We start from the raw sequence: 24425 nt of genomic DNA, 5'->3' as shown, positions 1-24425 counted from the left end.
GTTTATTAGATTTTTCAACCTACTTATACAGAAACTCAAAATGCATTGGCTGTAAGGCTTGAGCCCTTAATTCAAAGCCCATGCTCAGTAAAACGTGATAATAAATACACATATCACTGGAGTCTTCTGGAAGTATGTCTGTGGTCTTAGTAAGGTGATCAATATGAAGTTCTGAACAAAATTGGCTAAAACACATGAGCACATTTAAATCTTCCATGCCAGACAGCTACACTTGTAGGAGAAATACAAGAGCAATAATGTGTTGATAAACTGCCAACTGATACAAACATTCTGAAGCACTTGTTACACTTTTCAATAACTTGGAATTATATTGTTACATTTGAGTGGTTTGTGATTTTGAAGTTTTGTTTTCACCTGCCTTAATGCTCACAATCATTTAAATCTTAACAATATTTGGAATAATATGTCTTACATTCAGTGCCATACAAATAATATATTGATAATATAAATTCATTTGTGTCTAAAAGGTCAGACACAATCTTATAATTCCAAGATTTTAGAATGCTCAGATATGGAACAGTTCATTATAGTGTAAACATGTAAGATAGCCCTTAAAATACAAGATAATCTAACAAACAAATTTTCAAATGAACAACATGAATGAAAAACCTGAACTTCTATCTTCATGATAATAAACACATATAAATAATTTATAATAGTAAGTACCACACTATATGTACAGGCATTATGTAAGACTTCGAAACATCAACTATATTCAGTTTTGTGCTACAAATGGATACAACTCAAGATGGTGTAATTACAAGCGTATAATCTCTCAGAAAACTTTGGAAATGTCACTGTAACCAGACAATGCTCTTTACCTTTGTGAGGTTAATTTGACTGAGGATGAGTAATTGACACACTGCAGGATCAAAATACATAGGTACACCATATTCTTCAACTCAACTTCAAGTCAGGTGAACTTATCGGACACTCCCCAGTTCAACACCCATTATGCCTCATTTTCAAGTCAGCTTACTGTTCATGACAGGGTTTTGCCCACACCAGTACAATTTCTCCTTCCCTCTGTTCTTCCTCCATTTGCACAAGAGCAGCATTTTGAACGTCTTCTGAAAGGTCTTGTTGCACAGGGCGTAGCACATGGGGTTGATGGTGCTGTTGACGTAGCAGAGCCAGTACCCCAAGTGCCAGAGGGAGACAGGGATGCAATCAGAGCAGAAGGTGGAGATGAGGACCATAATGTTATACGGGGTCCAGGTGAGGATAAAGGCCAAGAGGATGGCACTGAGGGTCTGGGCTGCCTTCTTCTCCTTGATGAGGACCATTCTCTTTCTTTTGGTGATCTGGCTCTTCAGATTGGGGTCCATGGGTTTGGTGGAGGGGGAAGAGGTGAGTGGCAGCTGGTTTTGGGAAGGGCACGGGAGCAAGGGCGTCTGGTTGTCGGCCACCTTGCTTGGCTGAGGGCCCGCTTCCTTAGGGAGCGGCTTGAACTTGTAGGAGATGCCCTTCTTGCTGCCTTTCTGGGAGCTACGTCTCGGGGACAGGCTGAAGTAACAGTCGTCGCTGTATCCCGCCAGCTGCCCGTTCTCACTCACCCCTGGCAGTGCCTGGCTCTTGCAGGACTCCTGCGAGGCCGTCGCAGAGACTGGCCTCTCCTCGTCCTCGGACGACGTGTAGCTGTTGAAGGACGTGACCTGCTCGTTCTTGGCCCAGGTGTCGCTGGAGGCGCACACCGTGGTCATTGTGATGTTGCTCTGGTTCGACGAGGACCATGACGCCTGGGTCCTTTCTCTGTCTTTATCAAAGCCAAAGCAGGATTTTATCATGGTCCGTGGGGGCCTGGAGATGTCAGGGTTGCGTGTGGACGTTAGGCCTTGAAGCTCTGCCAGGTCCTTGGTGCGTTTCTCTGTCTCCTTGTATATTCTGCAGTAGAGGATTGTCATCACCGACACTGGGATGTAGAATGCGGCTATAGCTGTACCAAAGGTGATCACCGGTTCAGAGAAGAACTGGATGTGGCACTGGTTTGGCGGAACTGTCCGGTTGCCCACAAAGTATTGCCAGCAAAGAATTGGAGGAGCCCACAAGATGAATGACACCAGCCATGCCATGCCGATCATGATGCCAGCACGTTTTGGCGTCCTCTTTGCCCTGTATGTCAATGGCCTTGTGATGGAGAAGTACCTGTCAAAGCTGATGACCAGCAGATTCATTACGGATGCATTGCTGGCCACATAGTCCAGAGCTAACCAGAGGTCACAAGCTAAATTCCCCAAGTACCAGCTACCCATTAATATATATGAAGTGTACAGGTTCATTGAGAATACTCCAATGATTAGGTCTGCAAAGGCTAAGCTCAGTAGATAATAATTGTTCACAGTCTTCAGCTGGCTGTTAACCTTAAAGGAGAGCAGCACTAGAATGTTGCCCACAACAGTTATGAGGCTCACAACTGCTGATACAGTTGCGATGGTGATGACCTCCCATAGGCTGGGTGGAACAGTCTGGGCCTCTGACGTGTTTCCATACTGGGTGGAGTTTTGCAAGTCATCCAGATTCATGGTTCTACTGAAAATGTGTCATCTTAGGTTATGAGTAAACTGAAGAATCTTCTTTGAACTCCATCCTTATGAAATAGCAGATTATCTGAAATGAAAGGAAAAGAGACAATTAGGCAAGGCAAGGCCGCTTTATTTCATCCAAGAACAGAGAACAGCATATAACATGCTGTATAACTAATTTAATACTAAATACTAATTTATTGTTTAATAATCATAATACATCATAATACAAAAGTTAACATTGCATTACTGTGGGTTATTGCAGACTTGTTTTATTGACAAAACTAATTTAATTTCATGAGAACATAAAAGTGCAAAAGAGACTAACTTTTCTCTCTGCGGACAGTGTTCAATGTGACAATGAATTCGACAGTTAAGATTAAGTGGAGCTCATAAACACGCACACACACACACACTTAAGTGTCATTATTGTGGGTTATTGTGAGTATTATTATATATTTTTTATTCATTCATTGTAATTTCATGAGAACATAATAATGCATGAGAAGACCATGAACTCGTGTCTCTCCGGACAATGTTCAATGTAACAACGAATTCGACAGCGTGTTACATTGTAATTGTTCCGGACAACACCCGTTGGAAATGGAGGGAGGTGGTGGAAGACCGCACCGAGGCCGTGGCAGCGGCGGTAGAAGAGGAGGTGGTGGAAGTGACTCTGGCTTCTCGGGTGAGCACAGAGGTGGTCGTGGGAGAGGTAGTCACCACCGTGGAAGGGGCAAAAGGGATCATTATCGGGGAAGAGGACGCGGCACTCATGCAGCGGACTTCTTCAGCAGCCGGGTGGGTGAGATGCCGATGGCATGACATGACATGACTTAGCTAGGCTTCCAAGGCTAACCTTCAAACAGTTTTCTGGCAAGTACCAAGCATATATTTACCCTCTGTGAATAACCACTAATAATCATCTACCAGCTCTCTCCGCACATAGACTGCGTTAATTCATCATTCACCACGTGGGTTATTTTAGGCTCGTGTCAGATACACGTTGCATTTGTTGTTGTTAGTAGAACAACTGCATGAACTCATTGCAAACTACAATTAGTACCAGACATTACAACGTATCCTTGTTAACTGTTAATTAAAAGGGCCAAGATGTCAACGATAATGCAGATTTTGAGGACGAGGGGCGCAGTGTATTCTCCAGGAGAAAACTTGAATCAAACTGGGACCGCTATGAAGCGTCCGAGGTGGAAGAACAGAATAAGGACGTGCCTGTGCAGAGGGGTACGGACTACCATGCGCTCCTGGGCTCAGCGGGTAAGGAAAACACCATGTCACTGTGCTGTGACATATTCTGTCAAATTAGGGCAAATGGTTACACCTAACAGTTAAAAGAATGTAACAGTCAATATCTGCCACAGTAGACGTTGGCCCCCTTTCAGTCACCATTCTGAAATGCACTGACGTCAGTTAAAATTTGAACTTATTTGCTAAACTTCAGTCTCATTTCATGTGCTTTTGTCGAGGACAGTGCAGATTGTTAAGCCTAACATGGCAATTGACAAAAGTCATTGTGCCGATTATTAAATGTCTGCTCACTCAAACAAGCTCTTAAGCGATTAAGAGGCATTTGCTCGAACAGGTACAGTTACAGACTTCCAGAAACAAGTCAGTTGTGTAATAATAAGGAAATTATGTGAAAATATCTAATGGAAATCTAAAGGAAATTATAAATATAAATGACCCAAATTGGCTCATTTCAGTCTTCCATTTCAGGCCTGGCCAGAACACACAAGACATTTATTGTAATGTTTTTTGTTCTGGTCCCTGACCAAATGCAAATGACTTTTTTTTTCTTTTAACCATGCCCAAGGACATTATTAAACAATTGAAAAACAATAAGGGAATAAAACCTTATTTTTTCTAATTTAACAAGACCAAATCCTAGTGAAATGGAAAATTTGTTTGTATCACCACATATTGGACCAGCTTCTCTAGGGAGGCCCTTGCTGGATTTGCCTCTCATTTCCCTAATCTGCCTTCTCAACAGGAATGTTTATATTCCGTGTACGTGTGTGTGTGTGTGTGTGTGTGTGTGTGTTTTATAGAGGGCTGATTGCGCACTCAAGTGGCAAAGCAAGAGTTTACTCTCACACGCTCTAAAAAAACATTTCTGGTCCTGGGCTGGCAAACAGCCATCTTGTTTCTTTGACGAAGAAACATGTGAAGTGTACACTGCCCAGAAGGGTATATACTACACAGCAACCTAACCTTGAGCATAAAACTTGAGGTGTGACAAGCAGAGAAGGCCGTTCCAGGTGGACATTTTTTCTTTACCCTTTTAAAACTGAACGTTTTTGTGTAAAAATTGCCAATAATTACCTTTCAACTGTAAACAAAAATACAAGCAAGGCAATAGCCAAAAACATTTGCCTCTGCTTGTTGAATTTGAATACACATCAGGCTTCAAGCTGAACATACCAATCTAATTGTGTAGTCAACCCTTCAGGCCTCTGATGTAGACTGACCACCATGTTAAAGGGATATTCCACCATTTTGGGAAATACACTCATTTTCCACCTCCCCTTGAGTTAAACTGTTGAGTTTTACCTTTCCCCAGTTTATCCAGCCGTTCTCTGAGTCTGACAGTAACACTTTTAGCCCTATCTCATTGAATCAGATTAGACCGTTAGCTTATAGCAGAGATGCTAACGGTCTAATCTGATTCAATGAGTTGGAGCTAAAAGTGCTACTGTCAGACTCAGAGAACGGCTGGATGAACTGGGGAAAGGTAACTCGAGGGGAAGTGGAAAATTAGTGTATTTCCCCAAATGGTAGAGTATCGCTTTAAATAACAACAAATCAGTCAATCAGACTTTATACACACACACACACACACACAATTACACATGTCTGCATGTCTAATAGGGCTGCACAATTATCACATTCGCAATATGAACCAACTAGGGCTGTCACTTTTGTGAAAAAATCCCGTTCGATTTTTTTTGAGACATAAGTGTTCATTGAATCTATTGTAAAATTGATTTTCCATGTCTAAAGACGTTTCCATTTTCAACGCCAAATATAGGCCAATCCACGGACAACTAACAGGCATTAGGACGAACGTAAAGAGGGCACTTGAAGACACACAAGCCAGCAATATTTCTGATGATTTATTGGCGTAAAGGTTCGTGCACAATGACAAACAGCAGTGCAACATTCTCGAAAAACAATAAGCAGAGTGGACTGCCATAACATCAGTGGAAAACATTACTGCAGGCTTCAATGTGGCTGTGTTTACAATTAGAAATGTCAAACAAATTTCACCTACGTAGGAACTCTGTTTGCATACCACTTTGTCCTTCTCCATAGTTTGATCTACCCAAAACCCGAAGTGCTTCCATATCGAACTCCTCAAGTTATTAGGGCTTATCACTCGTCTCTCTCATGTCGCACAGGTTGATCGCGTTGTCCTCCACTTTTTGGCAAAACACCAGCAGCACAGCAGCCAATTGAAACAGCTGTTTCCAGTGCATAAAATTGGTGGTAATTTTCTTTTTAGCTTTCGCAATGCCTACTGCACTTTCTGAGTTCTTTATTTTCTTTTTCTGATTGTTTGGGTTTTGTTACATCTATCTTTTTTATTTGTTTAATTTGTTTAAAATGAAGTATACATATTTGGTTAAAATCGATTCCCTATTTGTTATAGTTTTTGAAACTTGTGTTGGTTGGTCCAATCGATTGTGCAATCGATTTTCGAACGTACTGTAAAGTGACAGCCCTAGAACCAACACAATTACCTAATTGCAAAAGCTACAAATAATCAAGCACAGTTAATTTTGTCACATGTATGACTTTTCTATTACTGTCGTCCTCCTTGACTATGCCACTTCTTGTTGGTAGGTGTACATAGTGCGTGGGGGACTGAGAAATTATGATTGGTGAGCTTTACAGTTGGTCGGGGGTGCTGTGCTTCATGTGCACTGTGCATGCTCACCAATCAAGGGTGGCACAAATTAAAGAGACATTTGGAATATTGAACTGAATCAATTAATTGACATTCGAAAGTTATAGTAAGTATTCGAAAGTCGCAATATCTGTCAAAAAAATTGCAATTAGATATTTTCCCCAGATTTATACGCAGAAACATAGATAGATATGATAGAAAAGAAAGTAATGTATAACATTGATTAGGATAATATCATTTTCACAAACAAAAAAAGTAAATAAAAGAAAAATGAAACAAATAAATAATTAAAAATAACATTAACAAGTTTGCGGGAAATCAAAGAAGTAAGTTTTGTTTTAGTTCTGGTTTTATAACAATTGAAAAAGTGCTTTTTAAAAAAAAAAAAATGTCCCGATGCTGAATATTTCTTAGTAGTGCTGTGCCAAGCAAAGGTCATATGATCTGTGTTTCCAGCACAGGTTGAAGGACACTATAATTGCTTTCCCGGTTGTTGGAAGCCCAGTGATTTGTTTTGGCCTCCCATTTTTTTTTTTCCTGAGTTTTGCCTACTCTGTCTGATTAGTCATCTCCAGAGGCTAGAGCAACCCAGAGTGCACTTAATTGACGGTGGGTGTAGCGGTTTGTCATTTTTTTCCTGGGCTATTATGGTGTGAATTCAGGAGTTGTACGGACAGAGGTTTCCAGCCTCTTTAACGCACACACACACACACACACACACACACACACACACACACACACACACACAGTTTACTTGGTTTACAATGATACAGTACAGTTGTTGAGAGAGACCTTGTGTTTCTAAGTATGCTTGAGTAGCATCAGTGTTTAAATGTAGAGACTGATATCGAGCAAAGAGCACATAGACTGTATAACACATAGCCGATACCTCAGTGGATTACATGCACAGCCACTTCAACGCCCACCAGTTTGTGCTCACATTTTCCCCATCTTGTTTACTAATTGTGTGTGTTTGTGTGTGTGTGTGTGTGTGATAGAGGGAGAGATGATTTCACTGGAGGAAAGCTCCTTCAGTGTCTTATTAGATTTATGGGAAATGTGCTTAACAGCCAAGTTATGTGTTTGCGTTGTCCTGACCCTCCCTAGTCGTCCTTCAGAACTCTTGAACCCCCCACACCATCTCATTACAACATGAGTTCCTTGTACATTAGTGCACTTTGAACATCACACATTCTCCAGACATTTCTGAATCATTCTCATTTATTAATATTTATTTATGAATAGTTGATCAGCAGTGGCCTGTGCAAGTGCTCATTAAGAATTTGGCGGAATGTGTTGATTAGTTGATTAGAGGGCCTTCAGAGATGGCGTGATGAGCTCCAGTGGTGCTAGCACTCTGACTTCGCCCACAGGAGCATAGCTACAGGGAAAAAACGATTCTTTTTGTCCTTGTTTCTGTTATGCATTGCTGTGGTGGAAAGGGCCAGTCAAGGCTCTCCGTCCGTTTAGCCTGCAAATACAACCAGAAGCGGACGTGCTCTAGAGACACGCAGAAACAGATGGAGAGAGAGAAGGAGGTGGAGGAGAGAGAAGGAGGTGGAGGAGAGAGAGAGGAGGTGGAGGAGTGAATATGTGATGCTGTTGACCTGACCCCTTGAAGTTGAAGGCTACCTTTTACAGAAAAAGTTGACATTTCCTCACTCAGGAATTCCCGCCATTCTTTTCAGGCGTTGAATCTTTTCTTTTTCTTTTGAATCTCTTCCTTTTTTTTCTTTCAGTCAATCTGTCTAGATTCACCCTCAGAAAGCCTAGATCTTTGAATATCTACTTTTTTTCTTCTTTTTTTCCCCCTGATCAAATCCTCTGTAAACTCTCAGCATTGATATTATGCCTCTTGACACCTACTATAGTGTGGACATGTGTTGTGCAGAGATGCAGACCTAAGCTGAACGGCGCAGCGCAGCGCGGTGCGGCACAGCGAGAAGATGAGGGGGGTGACGGCTGATCTGTTTCAGGCAGAAATAGCACAGTGACGTGACGTGACGCGACATCCTGGCCTCCTCATCCTCCAAGGGCCTCTGTGCCTCAGAAGTTATTAATGCAGTTGCGCCATTCGTCAGTGGTTGCATCTGCAAATTAACCTACTGTGTGCCTTTACCTCAATCATACTCTCAGCATACGTCACCTGTTTTATACCAATCTAAAGATGTATTTGAGGTAAATTAGTTGTATAGCTATCTGTGGTTCAACAGTTGTGTTGTGGATGGCTTTGTTTGACTCATCTTAGCCCACGCCTGGGATTTGCACAATGACCTCTTTCCTGCCGAATGCGTAGTTGTGCATTGCCACTGTTGCCGATATTTGCACTCGAGAGCTAATCAAATACATCCCTGCCTTCAGTGACGCAGTGTTGTAGCAAACTGTGGACTGGCTGGAATTAGTGTATTACACTGTCTGAGCCACGTCGCTTGTTTCCCATCTACAGAGGCAGGACTGAGCTAAAATACCTTTATAAGCACACAGGTTACACTCGATAGATAGCTGAAGGAAAGTGTGGAGAATTTAGCAAAAAGTCTAATGAATTGGACAAGGACTACATAATTAAAGTAACTGCACACGATGGGGTTGTGTGATGGAAGCAAGTGAAAGCACTGGCTGACAGATGCCGGACTGAGTACATCCGTGCTTATCTTCAAGCGATCCCAGGTGTTTTGTGATGATTTGTTCTGAGCTCTGTAAAATTGGCAGGATGAAAATTGTTGCTGCTGTTGAGAAACACCACTGCAGTCTTTTGTGAGAGGACACAGACACACACACACACACACACACACACACACACACACACACACACACACACACACACATCCACACACTCACAAATACTCTGTCTCTCACACATACACAACCTGATGCTGTCTTTGACACACGCACACACACACACACACACACACACACACACACACACACACACACACACACACACACACACATATCCACACACTCACAAATACTCTGTCTCTCACACATACACAACCTGATGCTGTCTTTGACACACGCGCACACACACACCGTACATCCACACACTCACAAATACTCTCAGTCTCTCACACATACACAACCTGATGCTCTCTGACACACACACACACACACACACACACACACACACACGGTACGTCCACACACTCACACACGGTACGTCCACACACTCACACACAGCCAGTCAGTCAGACAAGGTAGCCTCTTAACACGAGAGTCTGCTGACAGCAGTTTTGACGACCCCCCTTCATCATGAGCAGCAGGATAAAATGATGTCCAGCTTTGAGGAGCGCCGAAAATGCCAGCTGAAGGCAACATGACAGCTCAGTCACAAAGAACATCTAAACCTCTAACCCACAAATGCCACATCCGTTGTAATCCCTACCGACCTCAATTAAATACTGTCACCCATCAAAGCAATTTAATTGCCTTTGTGTTTTAATGCATAATGCCTAATATCTGGAATTTCAATGAGTTGCTTTTGTCACTTCCACCCTTTTTCCTGGCCTTCCTATGGGATTTAATTGAATGCTGATTACTTGCACTGCAGAAAGTGTAGTTATGTTAAATGAGAAGCTGGAGTTCATTTGAATTTAAATTGATTGCTAATTCCTATCTTGTGTGTTTAACTGTAGCTGTTTCTGTATTTGTTGGTCTCTCTCTCTCTCCCTCTCTCTCTCTCCCTCTCTGTCTCTCAATCTCTCCTCTTCTTTCTCTCCATCTCTCTCTGTCTCTCCATCTCTCCTCTTCTTGTCTCTTTCTCCATCTCTGTCTCTCCATCTTTCCTCTTCTTTCTCTGTCTCCCCCTGTCTTCATGTCTCTTGTGATTGAGGTGGTGTTGCTAAGGATGCTGCAGCTAGGACAAAAGACTCACTTAATTTCGTTGGCTATTTAGCGTCTCATTGCTGCCTGAATGTATTAACCGACTGCTGATTGAACACCCACACAACTGTGCAAAGAGGTCCGTGTTCATTAAAGCGACATTGAGTCAAGGGATCAATGGAAAAAAATCTTTTTTTTTGTCTGAAAACAACAATTAGAGGAAATAATGGCATTTTTAGTTTTTGTTGTTTTCATCTGTGGCTGTTGATGACATGAACATAATTTCAGTAAAAAAAAAACGGTCAGTGAGTTATAGTGGCAGAGAATCTTGCAACTCTGATATTGCAGCAAATGTTGTGCGGTGAAAAGCTCTTCAGAGTTCTAGCTGAAAGTGCCCTCATCCTGAGAAACATGACCTGTTGTTGTGGCCACCTCCGCTAAAAATGGCCAACAATGTCAGTGATGAGAAATAAACGCCTCTGCTAATGAATGGGGCACCAGAGAGGACTGAATGCACAGTTCAGAACTACACTTGCCAGATCATCTTACGTGCTGCTTTTTAAAACAATATTGCTTTTTTTTTTTTAGCTCTTTTGGGGTCTACTGTAACTGCAAAATGCCAAACCAGTTTTGTCACAGACCGAGGAAGAGGAAGAGCCAATGAAGGCAGACGTACCCTTGAAGTCTGGTAAAGGTGATCTCCGTGTCTGTAACAGCGGCTATTCTCCGCACGCACCCTGGAGCCTGGACGCTCCTCCGGCCGGTAAGCTCTCTCCCCCAGCCGATCGGCTGCGCTCCCAGAGTCATAGTTCCTCCCTCCAGCCTGCACAAGGAGTAGTCGGTCAGCGCAGCAGCAACACCTGGTCGATGACCTCAGCCTCCGAGGTCCACATGCAAGCGCGGTCACAACACTCCAAGTAACCCGCTCGTGCGGTTCATTCCAGTTTTAGCCTCGCTTTCGCAGTATCGAGTTGCACTCTTCTGTCCTCTAGGTTTGTGACCCCCGCCAAAGAGGTGGGGTCAGGTGGGGTGCAGTGGGGCGGTCAGTTATGACACCCACGCAGGAAGCTCATGAGTTTGTTGTTGAAGGAGGTCTAAAAGTCCAGCTGCCCTCTCCTCTCTTTTCTCCTCTCCTCCACTCTCTCACCTCCCGTGTGGTGAGAGCGGAAGAAAGGATGGATTGATGAACAGACGGACGGATGGATGTAGGAGATGGAGCTCCTGTGTCCAAGCGCCTCGGATGAGCTCTGAGCTCTCAGCTGCAGATGCTGGTTAGGGTCTTCCTCTCTCTCTTTCTCTCTCTCTCTCTCCCCCTCACTCTCTCTCTCTCTCTCTCTCTCTCTCACTCTCTCTCCCTCGCTCTCTGTGAGCCGGCGTGCTCACTCTTCCTCCCCATGGCTGCTGTTGCTGCTGTTCATGCTGTTGCTCCTCTTGCCTCTGCCGCTGCTGCCGTTACTCTGGCGAGTGTGTGTGTGTGTGTGTGTGTGTGTGTGTGTGTGTTTGTGAGCGCGCGCTCGCGCCTGTTTTGTGTATGTGCGGCCGCTGCTGCTGCCACTGACACACACAGCTGGAGCCCTCGCCAGACGGATCGTCACGTTTCAACGACCCACCCCCAGTTCAAGAGTGTGTGTTTGTGTTGGGAGGCTGGGGGGGGGGGGTAAATGTAGGCTTGGTTTTGGAGTGAGAAGTGTGTGTGTGTGTGGGGGGGGGGGTTGTTGGGGGGCAAGAGACTTCAGTGTGTGTGTGATGAAGAGGGAGTAATCGTGTGTGTGTGTGGCTGTAGAATGCGGGGGTGAGCATAGACAAGATGAGGCTTCCTGATGCATAACGGTCTCATTAATTACTTTGACACAGCCTGCTGGCCAAGCTCTGGAAAGCCCACAGTGGTGATGGTGACTGGAGACTATCTCTGGGTGACTAACATTAGTGACTGTGTTTGAACAGCTTGGGGTGAACAGTTCCTATCAGGGTGGCCAACTAAGGGCAGATCCAAATTTATATACAGATGTGTGTGTGTCCTCTCTCTTTCTCTCTTTTACTCTCTGTTTCTCTCTCCCACACCCTTTTTTTCTCTCTCTCTCTCTCTCTCTCTCCCACACCCTTTCTCTCTCTCTCTCTCTCCCCCTGCAACCCCCACCCTGCAGTTTGACCTGGCTAGTCAAGATAAGATTCTGCCGTGTGTTGTGTAACAGAGGGGCCAGTGGTCCTCTGTCAGTGGTGCTTCCTTTTGGCACCTTAAGTCCCAGTCCCTTTCATTTTAAGACTGTCAAATCCTCTGCCCTCTCCGCACCCCATACTGAGAAAATGACACAGGAGACTTTGTTTTGATATGCTTGTTGGGAAACAACTTTAAATCAGTGATGGGTTTCAACGTTACGTTAGGTGGGTTTCAACCTCAGGCTCCCCAAGATCGGCCTGTTGGATTCTTGCTGGCTTTGAGGAATCAAAATGTCAGGAAACATCACATTGATTTGTCTGTCCTTGTGTCACTTGCCTGGTTTGATCTTGTCGTGTGTGTGTGTGTGGCCACCTTTTTTTTGTTCTTCTTTTTTCTTATTCTGTGGAAAGTACGCAAGATATTGGCCAGTTGGATTTAAAGAGGAAAATATGACTTTGAACTCTGATGTCTTTGCCATGACACAACTGCCTTGACCATATGCCGTATGACATTATCAGAGATTAGTGGCCAGCCCCTAACCCTTAGATCTAATTATGTGCTTAGCCACCACTTTTGGTGTGTGAGCCACTATTTCTCAGTGATGCATATTTGTTTGTAACAGCAATGATCTCACAGTGTTCCTTCAAAGTATGAAGGAACACTTTTGTGCAATTGTGGCCAAATGACGACACGTGAAGCCCGCTACTGGGCTCCTCATTATAAACCCTGTTACAGTCTGAAGCCTCTCAGGCTGTCAAATCCATTTGACTAATAGCAGACCAATAGTCCTTGTCAAAGTATAGCAGATTACGCTTTTACAGTCAGAGATAAGTAGTCCTCATGCTTGCAGGACCAGGCTTGGAGGATTCGTCGTAGGATAAGGTTTTGAAAGTGCCTCAGATTGTTTGCCGCATCATTTGCTAAAAAAAGGATTCCAATCACCCCGTTAGAAAAAAAATCAACGTAGACTTGAGAGTGCAAATCTGCTTGCCTGTAGCGCTGAGGGACCGCCTGCCTTTAGCGCTGAGGGACCGCTTGCCTGTAGCGCTGAGGGACCGCCTGCCTTTAGCGCTGAGGGACCGCTTGCCTGTAGCGCTGAGGGACCGCTTGCCTGTAGCGCTGAGAGACTGCTTGCCTGTAGCGCTGAGGGACCGCTTGCCTGTAGCGCTGAGAGACTGCTTGCCTGTAGCGCTGAGGGACCGCTTGCCTGTAGCGTTGAGAGACTGCTTGCCTGTAGCGCTGAGGGACCGCTTGACTGTAGCGCTGAGGGACCGCTTGCCTGTAGCGCTTCTCTTACTGAACAGCTGAGCAACACATTTTTTTTTTTGATTCGGGAATAAATAGTTCTTCCATTAGAAGGACTGCTGTTTGAAATCAGAAGCTGTCTTCATAAGTGCCCCATTCGTTGGGATCCAATGTTTACTGACGTTATATGGCCTGAAGGTATTTAATGTGTGGAACATTGATAAGCACCTCTGCAATAAACAGTGATTTAATAGCCTCAGATTGTCATGCTCAGTGCACTTGTTGCTTAGTGCGGTCAACAGTGCCTCAATATTTGCTGCACCATTAACTGTCAGAGAAAGAACTAGAAACTGAGTGTGTTCTTCCGCTGAAGAATAAGACAGACTGTCTGTTTTTAATGAATGAGACCGCATGACAAAGACTTCCCGCAGTACCTTATTTGGATTTCAGTGTATTTTGATGGATTGCCATATTATTGTGTTACTGTAGGCTTGCCGTTTCCTGACAAGTGAGAACGTGAAGGAATGGGATTCCGTTTTTGGAGTCTCCTTGAAGGTTCTGTGCATCTCATTGTGGACTCGTCAGCTTCTCTTCTCTCTTCTTCCTTCCTTATCAGAGTCTTGCGTGCAGGTGTGTTGGGCTAAATGAGTGGCCTTCCTTCTCGCCGAGAGGAGAGCACAGTTTGTACAGACACACTATCAGACCACCCAGAGCAGCCTCCCCCACTCTCCCTGAATGAGTGGCACACACATGCGCTTACACACACGCGCACACACACACACACACACACTAATGCTGGGCGGTATGACCAAAAATGTATATCACGGTATTTTTCTAAATTCTTACGGTTTCACGGTATATGACGGTATTTTTTTCCATGCTTAATCAGATGTTCACAGCATTTTCTACAGGTTGAGGGAGGAATTGCTGCAGTACATTGACTAAGGATGGTCTGTTTTACTGTCATGATGTAGAATAACTCCACACTAGTGGTAATGCAGTATTGCATGGCCCCAGAAAATGATGCTGTTTACAAAGAGCCACTCATGATTCTAATGAAGAATCTAATCAGAATGCAAAGACAGTTGCAGTCAAAATACAGAACTGTACTGTGCAAATTTCACAAACATCTTGTAGCCTATAAAACCAATACAAAAAGTTGTGCAACTTTATACTTTTTTGAAAATTATACAATTTAAAATGAAACTTCTCTGCTAATATGCTTACTCTGTCAAATAGGCCTATCAGAAACATGCCTTATTGTTATTGTGTGGTTTACATGACGTTAGTGGTAGGCTAACGTTAACTTCATGTGAATGTGGATGTCATGTTTGCCTGCCATGAGCTTCGGTTCGGTTCGCTAGGCAAAACATTAACAAAAAAGTTTGTTTTGGTGCACTGATGACAGGATAATTTCTAACTAGCCAGCTTGTATTGCTCAGAGCATGTCTATAACATGCTTTACTTGCTACCTGGATAATTTCAGCGAATATTCTTAAGGTGAGATGAATGATAAGCTCATTAAACTTCACTGTGTTTGGTGGGTTGCTAACTAACGACATCACCTACTAGCCAGCTAGTTGCTGTTGAACAATCTCAATAGAATTTTCGTGACGGTAAATCCCTTTCGCAGTATCCCTTAACGTTTTTCCTTAACTAAAGAAACAATTTAAGGTATTCTGTGCAACACCCTTAAATAAACCCCTTATCTAAGGATAAATTAAGCCTTAAGGGTCATACTTCAGGGGAAAAACTTCAGGTGTTTTGTGTTTACCCTCACTATGCCTCGCAGTGGCACCATGCGTGCGTGTGAAAAAAGTCCCGTCTAAAACACTGTCGTGCGGCGCAGCGTTCCAAACGTTGTGTAATCAAATACACCGGTATGGCGGTATATTAAAAATTCATATCATAAAGAAAATATACACCGGTATACGGTGTGAACCGGTATACCGCCCAGCACTAACACACACACACACACAGACAACACATACGCACTTACACATACGCAGACAATACATGTACACGTTTACACACACTCACACACACACACACACACACACACACACACACACACACACACACACACACAATGAGTACAAGGTTGTCAAGCGGGGCCTCTGGGAGGCAGCTCTGGTCCAGCTGCTTTTAACGAGTCCTTCAGACTGCCTCTAACATTGACAGGAAATGGTTTATGTAATACCACGCGGCCGTTGTTCCCATGGATTTTCCAGGCTTCAAATTGTATTGAGCGTAATAGGGATGTAATGGAGGATATGAGCCGCGTTATGCATCCCCGAGGACGCTTAATGAGACACATGAATATATGGTGACGGCCTTTTGCCGTGCGCGCCTTCATCATATTCAAAGCCCAAACACACACACACACACAGACACAACACACACACACAACACACTCACACACACACACACACACACACACACTCACACACACACACACACACACACAACACACTCACAGACACACACACACACACAACACACACACACACACAGGACACACTCACACACAACACACACACACACACACACACACACAACACACTCACACACACACATACACAACACACTCACACACACACATACACAACACACTCACACACACACACACACACACACACACACACACACTCACACATAACACACTCACACACACACACACACACACACACCGCCACTTCGGTCACCTCACCCTACCCCCACAGAGGACGGACGGTCTGTCTGTCTGTCGCACGGGGACGTTCAGCTGCTGTCCTGTTCTTTTGTCCTTCAGTCCTCTGTGCATTCCCTCCAAGCGCAAGATGTGTCTTTGGAGGGGTGTCTGGCTTTGGTACGTGTTTCTCCATGTGAGGTCGGCGGGCAGTGATTGATCGTAGGTGACAGCGCACCTGTGGGAGACTCTTACCCCCCACCCACCCATGTCTCCTTTCGCTCTGAGCCATGGCCTCGATTCTTGTAGTCAACAGCTGGGCCTTCCATCATCGGTGTCAGAGTCCTTTAAGGCTGTCGGCCCCTCTGGTATGCCTCCGCTGCAACCTTATCACCTCATCTGGTATCATCAGATCGCACAAGTCCCCCAGGTCACACCTAGTGCCCGACATCACTCTTCCTCTCCCTACCCCACCACTTGGCCAGTGTTATCCCCCACCTCCATTTAAGCCAATTAATGGAAACAATTGTGCTAAATCTCTCCTGGTTTCTCTCCTCTGTTCCAAATCGCTTTTTTTGTTTCATGAAGTTGTTGTAATGCTTGATCGTGACTGATGAGCATAATGCGGCATGCCTGCATGCCTGATTTTCTTTTTTTTTTTTAAAAGGGGGTAAAAGTGTGAGCTTCACCTTTGTTGCATAAGCTCTTGTAACTCAGTTGTGATGAGAAATTTTTATGCCAAGTGAGGGTGAGGGAGATGACTTTTTAGATTTGTTTAGTCCCCCCCTCCCCTTTTTTTTGTGATGTTGTCGTTGTAATCATATTCTGGATGCATGCACATAATCCACCCACGCTGTTGTCTGAAAAGCTCAGGAGCCCCAGCGAAAGAACGCCTGGATCCCTGGTCCATCCGCCTCCAGTCACACACACACACATGCACGCACACACACACACATGCACGCACCTGTTTTAAATATGGGACTGGCGTTCTCCAACAGTTTGTGCTCACTGTGATCACATTGACTTTCTGCAGGCTTTATGGCGTCTTTATCATTCTTTTTATTCTCTATCAGTCCCCCAGCACCTGTGTTTCTTGTGCCATCTGCTTGGCTTTTTGCCAGCTTTGCTCATCTTAAGAATTAACATGAATCCACCTGAAGCCTTCTACAGTGCTGGCCAAAAGTATTGGCACCCATGCTAAAGTTGACTGAAAAGAGGAATATAAAATCATCTTTTGGAAATTGATCTTAATGCCTTAAGTGAAAAATGAGGAAATATCTAACCTTTAAGGACACCAATTTTCTTAGTGAATGAATAATGTATCATAAATAAATAAATGTTCTTCCTTAAAATACAGGGGTCATAAGTATTGGCACCCCTATGTTAAATTCCCATAGAGACAGGCAGATTTGTATTTTTAAAGGCCAGTTATTTCATGGATCCAGAATACTGTGCATCCTGATAAAGTTACCTTGACCTTTGGAATTAAAATAGCCCCACATCATCACATACCCTTCACCATACCTAGAGATGGGCATGGGTGTTATTTCAGTTAGCCTATTAGCTGGTTTGATGCTCAATGCAAATCAAACCAGCTAATAGGTAATACTTTTGGCCAGCACTGTATAGTTATCACAGTGAGGTACACCTCCTTGCTTAATTGGACACAGTGCTGTGATATGTCAGCCTGAGCAAGTTGTGTATGTGTCCAAGCAGGCCTTTCTCACAGCAACCTTTCAGCCTTTCAGAGAAAAATTACTCACGTAATATGTGGTGAACAGATGAACACCCCAGCAGAGGCGCTAGATAGAAATATATCAATAGATATATAATGAATATCAATGAATAAAGTGTAGCCGCACACTCTTAAATCCTTTTGACTATTTATTTGTGACCGATGTTTTTGCAATAGCCTTCATCAGCCTGAGTTAGGAGTGTGCGTCTAGTCTTTCTTCATGAAAAATGACTCTCCCTAAAAAATTTAGTGCTAGGAAACCCTCTCTGCTCCTGTTGAGCATTCACATGCCTTACTGACCGGGTGTTTAACTGTCGCAATTATGGACATACAAGGACAAACACCCCCTTTACATACTCACATCAAAATGTGTGAAGGAAACTGTAGTAGGCGTTGTATGAGTGACTGTAGACTTTTAATGGCTGATGTGGGCTATGTTGTGGTTTGTGTCCTTGTAGGCAGCATCCTCTATTCATTAAGGGAGGAGTGAAGCAGACCCTCAAAGAAAAACGCTGTTGCCATTTTATTTTATTCCAAGCAAGCAATTATCCCTGGTCCCCAATGTCCCATTTATTTTTGCGATATAGCTTTCTATGTTTTTTATTATTATTATTATTATTATTATTATTATTATTATTATTATTATTATTCTCAAGGGTTTAGCCCTCAACACTGAAACTGTGGACTTGAAGCTGGAAGTGGCTCATTGTGAGAGTGATCGGATCCCTGAGAGGTTGTGTCAGGCCCTGTGAGAATTTGAGGTGCCTTTTGAGATTCTTGCTGCGGGTTATTTTCTCGTGGCTGGAATAGATTTTTGTGGGTTTTGTGGTCACGAGGAATTTTAGATTTCATGCTGTGCTTGATGTGACTGATGATGGTCTGGTTTTGAATATATGCTATGCAACAGTTATTTTGCAGTGTAATTTAGCAAATTGGTGTTTTAAAAAAAAAAAAGAGAGAGACAAAGCATGTAAGCATTGACGCATGTCCACATAAAAATACGAAGATGAAAGATAGCAAACATGGCCTCACCCTGTACTGCCCCTCTGCACCCATTTGCTCCAGCTTGCTTTGACATGGTTGCTTGTTCCAGTCACTGGAACCGTGGATATGAGTCTTGGCCCCTTTTAATTGGCTCTGCCGAAGATGGAACCTTCGCGGCCAAATAATTGGACAATCTTATAAGCACCGATCACATTTATTAAGGTATCATTTCGGCGGCCCTGTCGACCTGCCTCTTTCATTAGACCCTGAACATACCCTGTAAGGTGTATTGATTTTTTTTTTTGGGAGGAGGCGGGGGTCTGTGAGCATTGAGTAGATTTATTCTGTTTGTCGTGGAAAAGCAGAGTCTTTTGTGTTCCACAAGGCTGCTTCTCTTCTCCAGGTGTAGCAACCCCACAGTGAGTGTTTGTTATGCCTCGAGCAGTCAATTGCATGCATGTTGTAAGTCCACAGACTGGAGCCGAGAGATGGAGGGAAGGCTCTCAAGAGAGGAGCATGGAGATTGGCGAGGTGTTGTCATATCCTCCTAATCATGATGAGATTGATTAATAACTGATGCTCCCCCCTAAGCATCAAAATTTGGGGAAGATAGAAACCTATCAGTTTGAAGACCGGGTAATTCTGTGTCAGATCAGACAGAATCCAGGAAAATGGTTGCTGGACCATCTCAGATTTTGTTTGGGTCCCAAAGCTAAGACTAATATTTTTGTTCAATTCCAATATTTTTTTTTGCCCTTGATTTTTTTAGTTATTACCTTCTCTAAAATGCATTACCTTTTGAAAGCCATGTTTAGGCAGTAAAATCTTAAAAAGTAGGATTCTTAACCTGACCAAACTCTAAAAGATTGAACACAAAGACATGCTCTAAGTGTGACTTGACTATTAAAAGTTTTTGCTGCATGCCCATTAATTTGATTTAAGGTGCTAGATTTCATAACAAAGTGCAAAAAGAGTCATATTCAGGCATTATAAAGTCGGATTTATACTCATGTGGCATCAATTAGTATTTTGAGGCGTATCCTAATTTTGATCATATTCAGGACATGGTGTTTACATGAGAAAAACTTGGTTATTAGTATCCCTGTATACATGGTGCCTACAGTATCCTGGACCGGTTGCCAACAATTTACAATTAGCATAACCGGATTTCTCAAAACTAGGAGAAGGGCTTATCCGGGATTCTGAAATCAGAATATGATATTTACATGTGCAAACACAGAAGCAGGATACTTCAAAATCCTGATCATAACCGGGATTACTGAAGTGCATGTAAACAGAGTCAATATGTGATCATTTAGTGCACAAAGTGCCAGTGTTGTGTATTCACACACATATTACATTGTAATACCTTTAATATTTATCTATGTTTTTCTTAAAATCTAGGGCCCTATTAAAATTAATGAGCATGCCATACAAACTTGGTTCAGTCATACTGAGAACATGTTTGTCTTCCATCCTCCAAAGGTTGGGCTGGCTGTGAATAAAACTTCACAAGATATTAATGCCTAAACAACATAGCTTCCCAGATAATGTGTTTTTCAGGCTGTAAAACTGAAATAAGGGCAAAAAATTATGAAGACAAAGGATTTTACATTTTTACAGGCCTTGGTTTTGGGATCCATTCATGATATAGGAAAGGTTTGAACAAAATCTGAGAAGGTGCAGCAACTATTTTTTTTGTACTTTATGTCAACGAGAATATCTACATTTTCTTGAATTAGGCCTAATCAAATTTGCTTGGAATGTTCAAATGTTCTCATTCAACTTTGCCAATTCTATGTTTGTTTGTCATTATGAGTTGTTGCTTCTCTCCAAATTCTCTTCAGTTTATGAATTTAAATGGCCTTTTGTTTAAACAGTTATTGATGGGTCAGATAAAAGAGAAGAGCCATTTTCCTGGAATGAATTCATTGCCATAGAAGTGTGGTTTTAATGAGCAAGCCACTGTCATCGGCCAACTCCAGCCATGCTTTGAATCCCAGTCATTCTTTAAACCTCGCTATGTGGCCTGTTCACATTTAAACCAACAATGAAGCTTTTGCATTCAAAGTTTTTTTTTTTATAAATGTCTAATCAAACTACAGTGACAGGATGGGGGTCACCTGAAACGTTTGTATAGCACTTATTTTTTACCACTTTGAGTGCAAACTGTTTTGTTGCTTTCAATAATTGCTTTCTGTTTGGAGCCTATGCACCACCACTAGGATTATAGCCAATCTCAAAGGCGCTGATTCATTCTTGCATAACTCTGTCCACATTAAGACCATAATACTCTTCCTTAGGACCAACCATACTTTCGATGTACACATACATGTCAAAACTGGCCAAATGGTACTGTCAGAAAAACAAAAACAACCCTATTATGTTGTCAGCAACAAATGTGGGTGTAGTGTCTCATGCTGTTAGATAATGAAAAACAAAACCCCGCCCTTCTTGATCAATGGCCCATTCAAGTCACCCATTGGTTGGCCAGATGCCCATTGGTTTGCCGCTGTTGACTCGGGTGTTGTTACGTTAAGGCCACTGACCCTGTCATTAATGAGCGCCACAGCTGGACCCCATGCAGGGCAATGGGACGGCCGTTGTTCCCGGCAGTGTTGTTGCCGTGCCGGCGTCCCCAGCTGGGGCTGGCATCAGCCTTATTTACCGCTGATTAGCCTCTTAGCCACGTTGTGGCCACAGGGGCACCGGGCCTCACAAACACAACGGCCCCACGGCAAAAAAAAAAAAAAGAAGCTGTTAAGTGTTTGTTTAAATCTGGATGCTTCCCACTGGACTGTCCACTGCGACGTCAGGTGTGTCAGTGGACACACTCACCCTTCTCCCCCCCCCCCCCACCCCCCCACACACACATACACACACACTCCTCGCACATGCATCCCTGCGGCTGTGCTGGCTGCTTGTCTTTTCCCATCCAGTGTATGCTTGTTTGAGCAGCGGGTGCTGTGCTTTTGGCGTCAAAGGGGCCTTTATCAGTTCACTGTGCCCAGTCTGCCAGGGCCGGTTTGAGCCGCAGTGATTAGTTTTGCGTTGATTATTTGCTTGACCCCATGGCAACGTGGAGGGCAAACGTTTCCTGTGCTTATCATTCTGCCATTCAGTGATTTGTACTGTTAGAGGAGAACTCTCTCTCTCTCTCTCTCCCTCCCTCTCTCTCTCTCTCTCTCTCTCTCTCTCTCTCTCTCTGTCTCTCTTTCTTTCTTTTTTAACTATGAACTGAGGGAATAAGCTCAGAGGTACCTGAGCTCTTTGATTCTCCTCAGCATAACCCCATGCCCCCCCACCAACGCACCCCCTCCACCACACACCAGCATACACACACACACCACCACCACCACCACCAGCCCTGAATACCACTTTCACTTCCATCCGCTGGGGATCACCATTATCCAACGTAATGGCTAAATTAGGCTATTGTTAAACACTGCATAGGCGGATTTTCAACATACATTGTTAGATATATATTTTCGGAAAAGTGAGATACGGTATCATTATATAATCCATGCAATTAATTTTCAATTATAAGTCATTCCGAGTCGACTTCTTCTTTTTTTGTTCTTTGTAATACCACATTCGGCATTGTGCTCTAAGAATCCATGAGAGCGGCTTCCTTAGATCACACACATCATAGAGGCTAGCTTGGCAGAATACCACCGAATGGGAGGGTGACGTTTGGGAAATGCATCACTTTTGCATTGCACAGGGTTGCTCTGTGACACCACCAGAACTTTTGGTGAATAATTCATTGGCTGAGCATTGTAATTAAAGAAATAAAATGTTGTGTGGGGAAAAATGAGAATCAATAAGCCTGTTATTATGCAGGACAGTACAGTACAGTTGATGGTTAAACTTAACTCACAATTTTCTAATGCTGTTTAATCATTCCATCACAGGCAGGGATGTAGTGGTAAAATAAGAGGTGGGTAAACTATAAATTCTGTGATCACGGTAAAGTGGACTGTGCATATTGTGAATATGGATAATACAGTGTAATTTTTTAATGTTTAAAGTTGCAATTAGTGAATAAACTCTCTTGACATGTGCATAAACTCTAATAAGAGGTGGATAAACTTTATTTCTGAAATTTCAGAGGTGGTGCATCGACGCGCCACTATCACGTCTGGTGTAGCCAGTTCCATTGATTATAGTGGAAACTAATTGTGGCAGAAGGTGCAACGCAAACAGAGTTACATACCGGAGTTACGTATAGAATGGATTTACTTACCTGGCGTAGCCTGCCTGTCAGGCACTATGCGAAGCTCACCAATCAGAAGTGGCACAGTCAAGGAGGAAGACATGAATATAAAAATGCTAAATGTGACCAGATTAACTGTGCACGATTAATTGTAGCCTTTGCGATTGGATAATTGCATTGGTTCATATTGCGATTGCGATACTGTGCAGACCTTGTTGAAAAGCAAGGTTTCTGCGTCTTTATATGTGTGTGCTGTCTATGGACTGCTAAAGGATTGACCAACCAGGTCAAGATAGGGAGGTGGAGGCTGCTGTACATCTGCCTGCGTGTGTGTCCACTTACATAGCAAGGTAAGGGGTCACTGTATCTGGGTCCCCCTAGAAGTTGAAGGAGGATTTTTTTTCACATTCTATACTGACCAGTTATAGGGACAAAGGTCTGCAGTTGCCGCACTGTTTTTGTTGGTTTTTGTGATTGCGTCAAAGGTGTTTGTCTGTTTAGACTAATGAGCCACCATCAACTCTGCTTCCGAAAACAAAAACAAACGCTCACACTTTCAACATTTTCGTTTTTACTGTATGGTTGCTTTGAAAGAATAGCTGTCTGATGTTGCCGTGCATCACTGACCACAGACTTTAATTGCAATTAGTGTGAAATGATTTATTGAATACGTGGTTAGTTCCACAGCTGATTCCTGTTAATTGGCTGCGTTACATACCACACTAACGGTCCCAACTCGTTTATCTATCCAAAAATAAGTCTTCCAAAAATACAAAGGATAAAGGGAGTAACAAGAGGTGTGTGTGTGTGTGTGTGTGTGTGTGTGTGTGTGTGTGTGTGTGTGTGTTAAACCCAAGCAAAACCAAACAGAAACTCAGTTGGCACCTTACTCACTGGGAGATGTCGCTTACCTTTTCTCACCGTAGAACCGTCTGGTGTGTGGCAGGAAGAGTCTGTGTCTTTGCCTTCTTTAAGATGTTGCTCAGGATTTATTGGTTTAATCTTCCTTTTAAAGTTTTCTATTTTCCTTGAAAGAGTTGTGTGTTTCGTGGGTATTCCTGTGTCAAGTGTGTTGAGAAGACTGAAATGGCATGATCCCCGGTGTGGATAAACTAGATAGATGCCGAGT

General features: G+C 43.3%; 2 protein-coding genes across 2 annotated transcripts in view; one reads left to right on the top strand and one right to left on the bottom strand.

Annotated features, from left to right (window-relative positions):
* Nucleotides 1-698: 698 nt before the first annotated feature.
* On the bottom strand, nucleotides 699-24381 carry chrm5b (cholinergic receptor, muscarinic 5b). Its single transcript, XM_076271762.1, has 2 exons — nucleotides 24191-24381; nucleotides 699-2628 (listed from the first exon to the last, which is right to left on the bottom strand). The coding sequence occupies exon 2, from the start codon at nucleotides 2541-2543 to the stop codon at nucleotides 987-989; it is 1557 nt and encodes a 518-aa protein (XP_076127877.1). The 5' UTR covers nucleotides 2544-2628; nucleotides 24191-24381; the 3' UTR covers nucleotides 699-986.
* aven (apoptosis, caspase activation inhibitor) overlaps nucleotides 3147-24425 on the top strand; it is a 30550-nt gene continuing 9271 nt past the window's right edge. Inside the window, exons 1-2 of the mRNA XM_076271763.1 lie at nucleotides 3147-3344; nucleotides 3650-3821. Coding sequence (XP_076127878.1) covers nucleotides 3147-3344; nucleotides 3650-3821 — 370 coding nt within the window. The remainder of the gene's footprint in view (nucleotides 3345-3649; nucleotides 3822-24425) is intronic.

The sequence above is a fragment of the Alosa pseudoharengus genome, unplaced genomic scaffold (genome assembly GCF_046254945.1).
Source record: "Alosa pseudoharengus isolate Yale_2024_CS ecotype anadromous, Long Island Sound unplaced genomic scaffold, YU_APseudo_1.1 YU_APseudo_1.1_scf_7, whole genome shotgun sequence".
NCBI classification, from domain to species: Eukaryota; Metazoa; Chordata; class Actinopteri; order Clupeiformes; family Clupeidae; genus Alosa; species Alosa pseudoharengus.
This window is presented reverse-complemented; position numbering and strand designations above follow the sequence as displayed.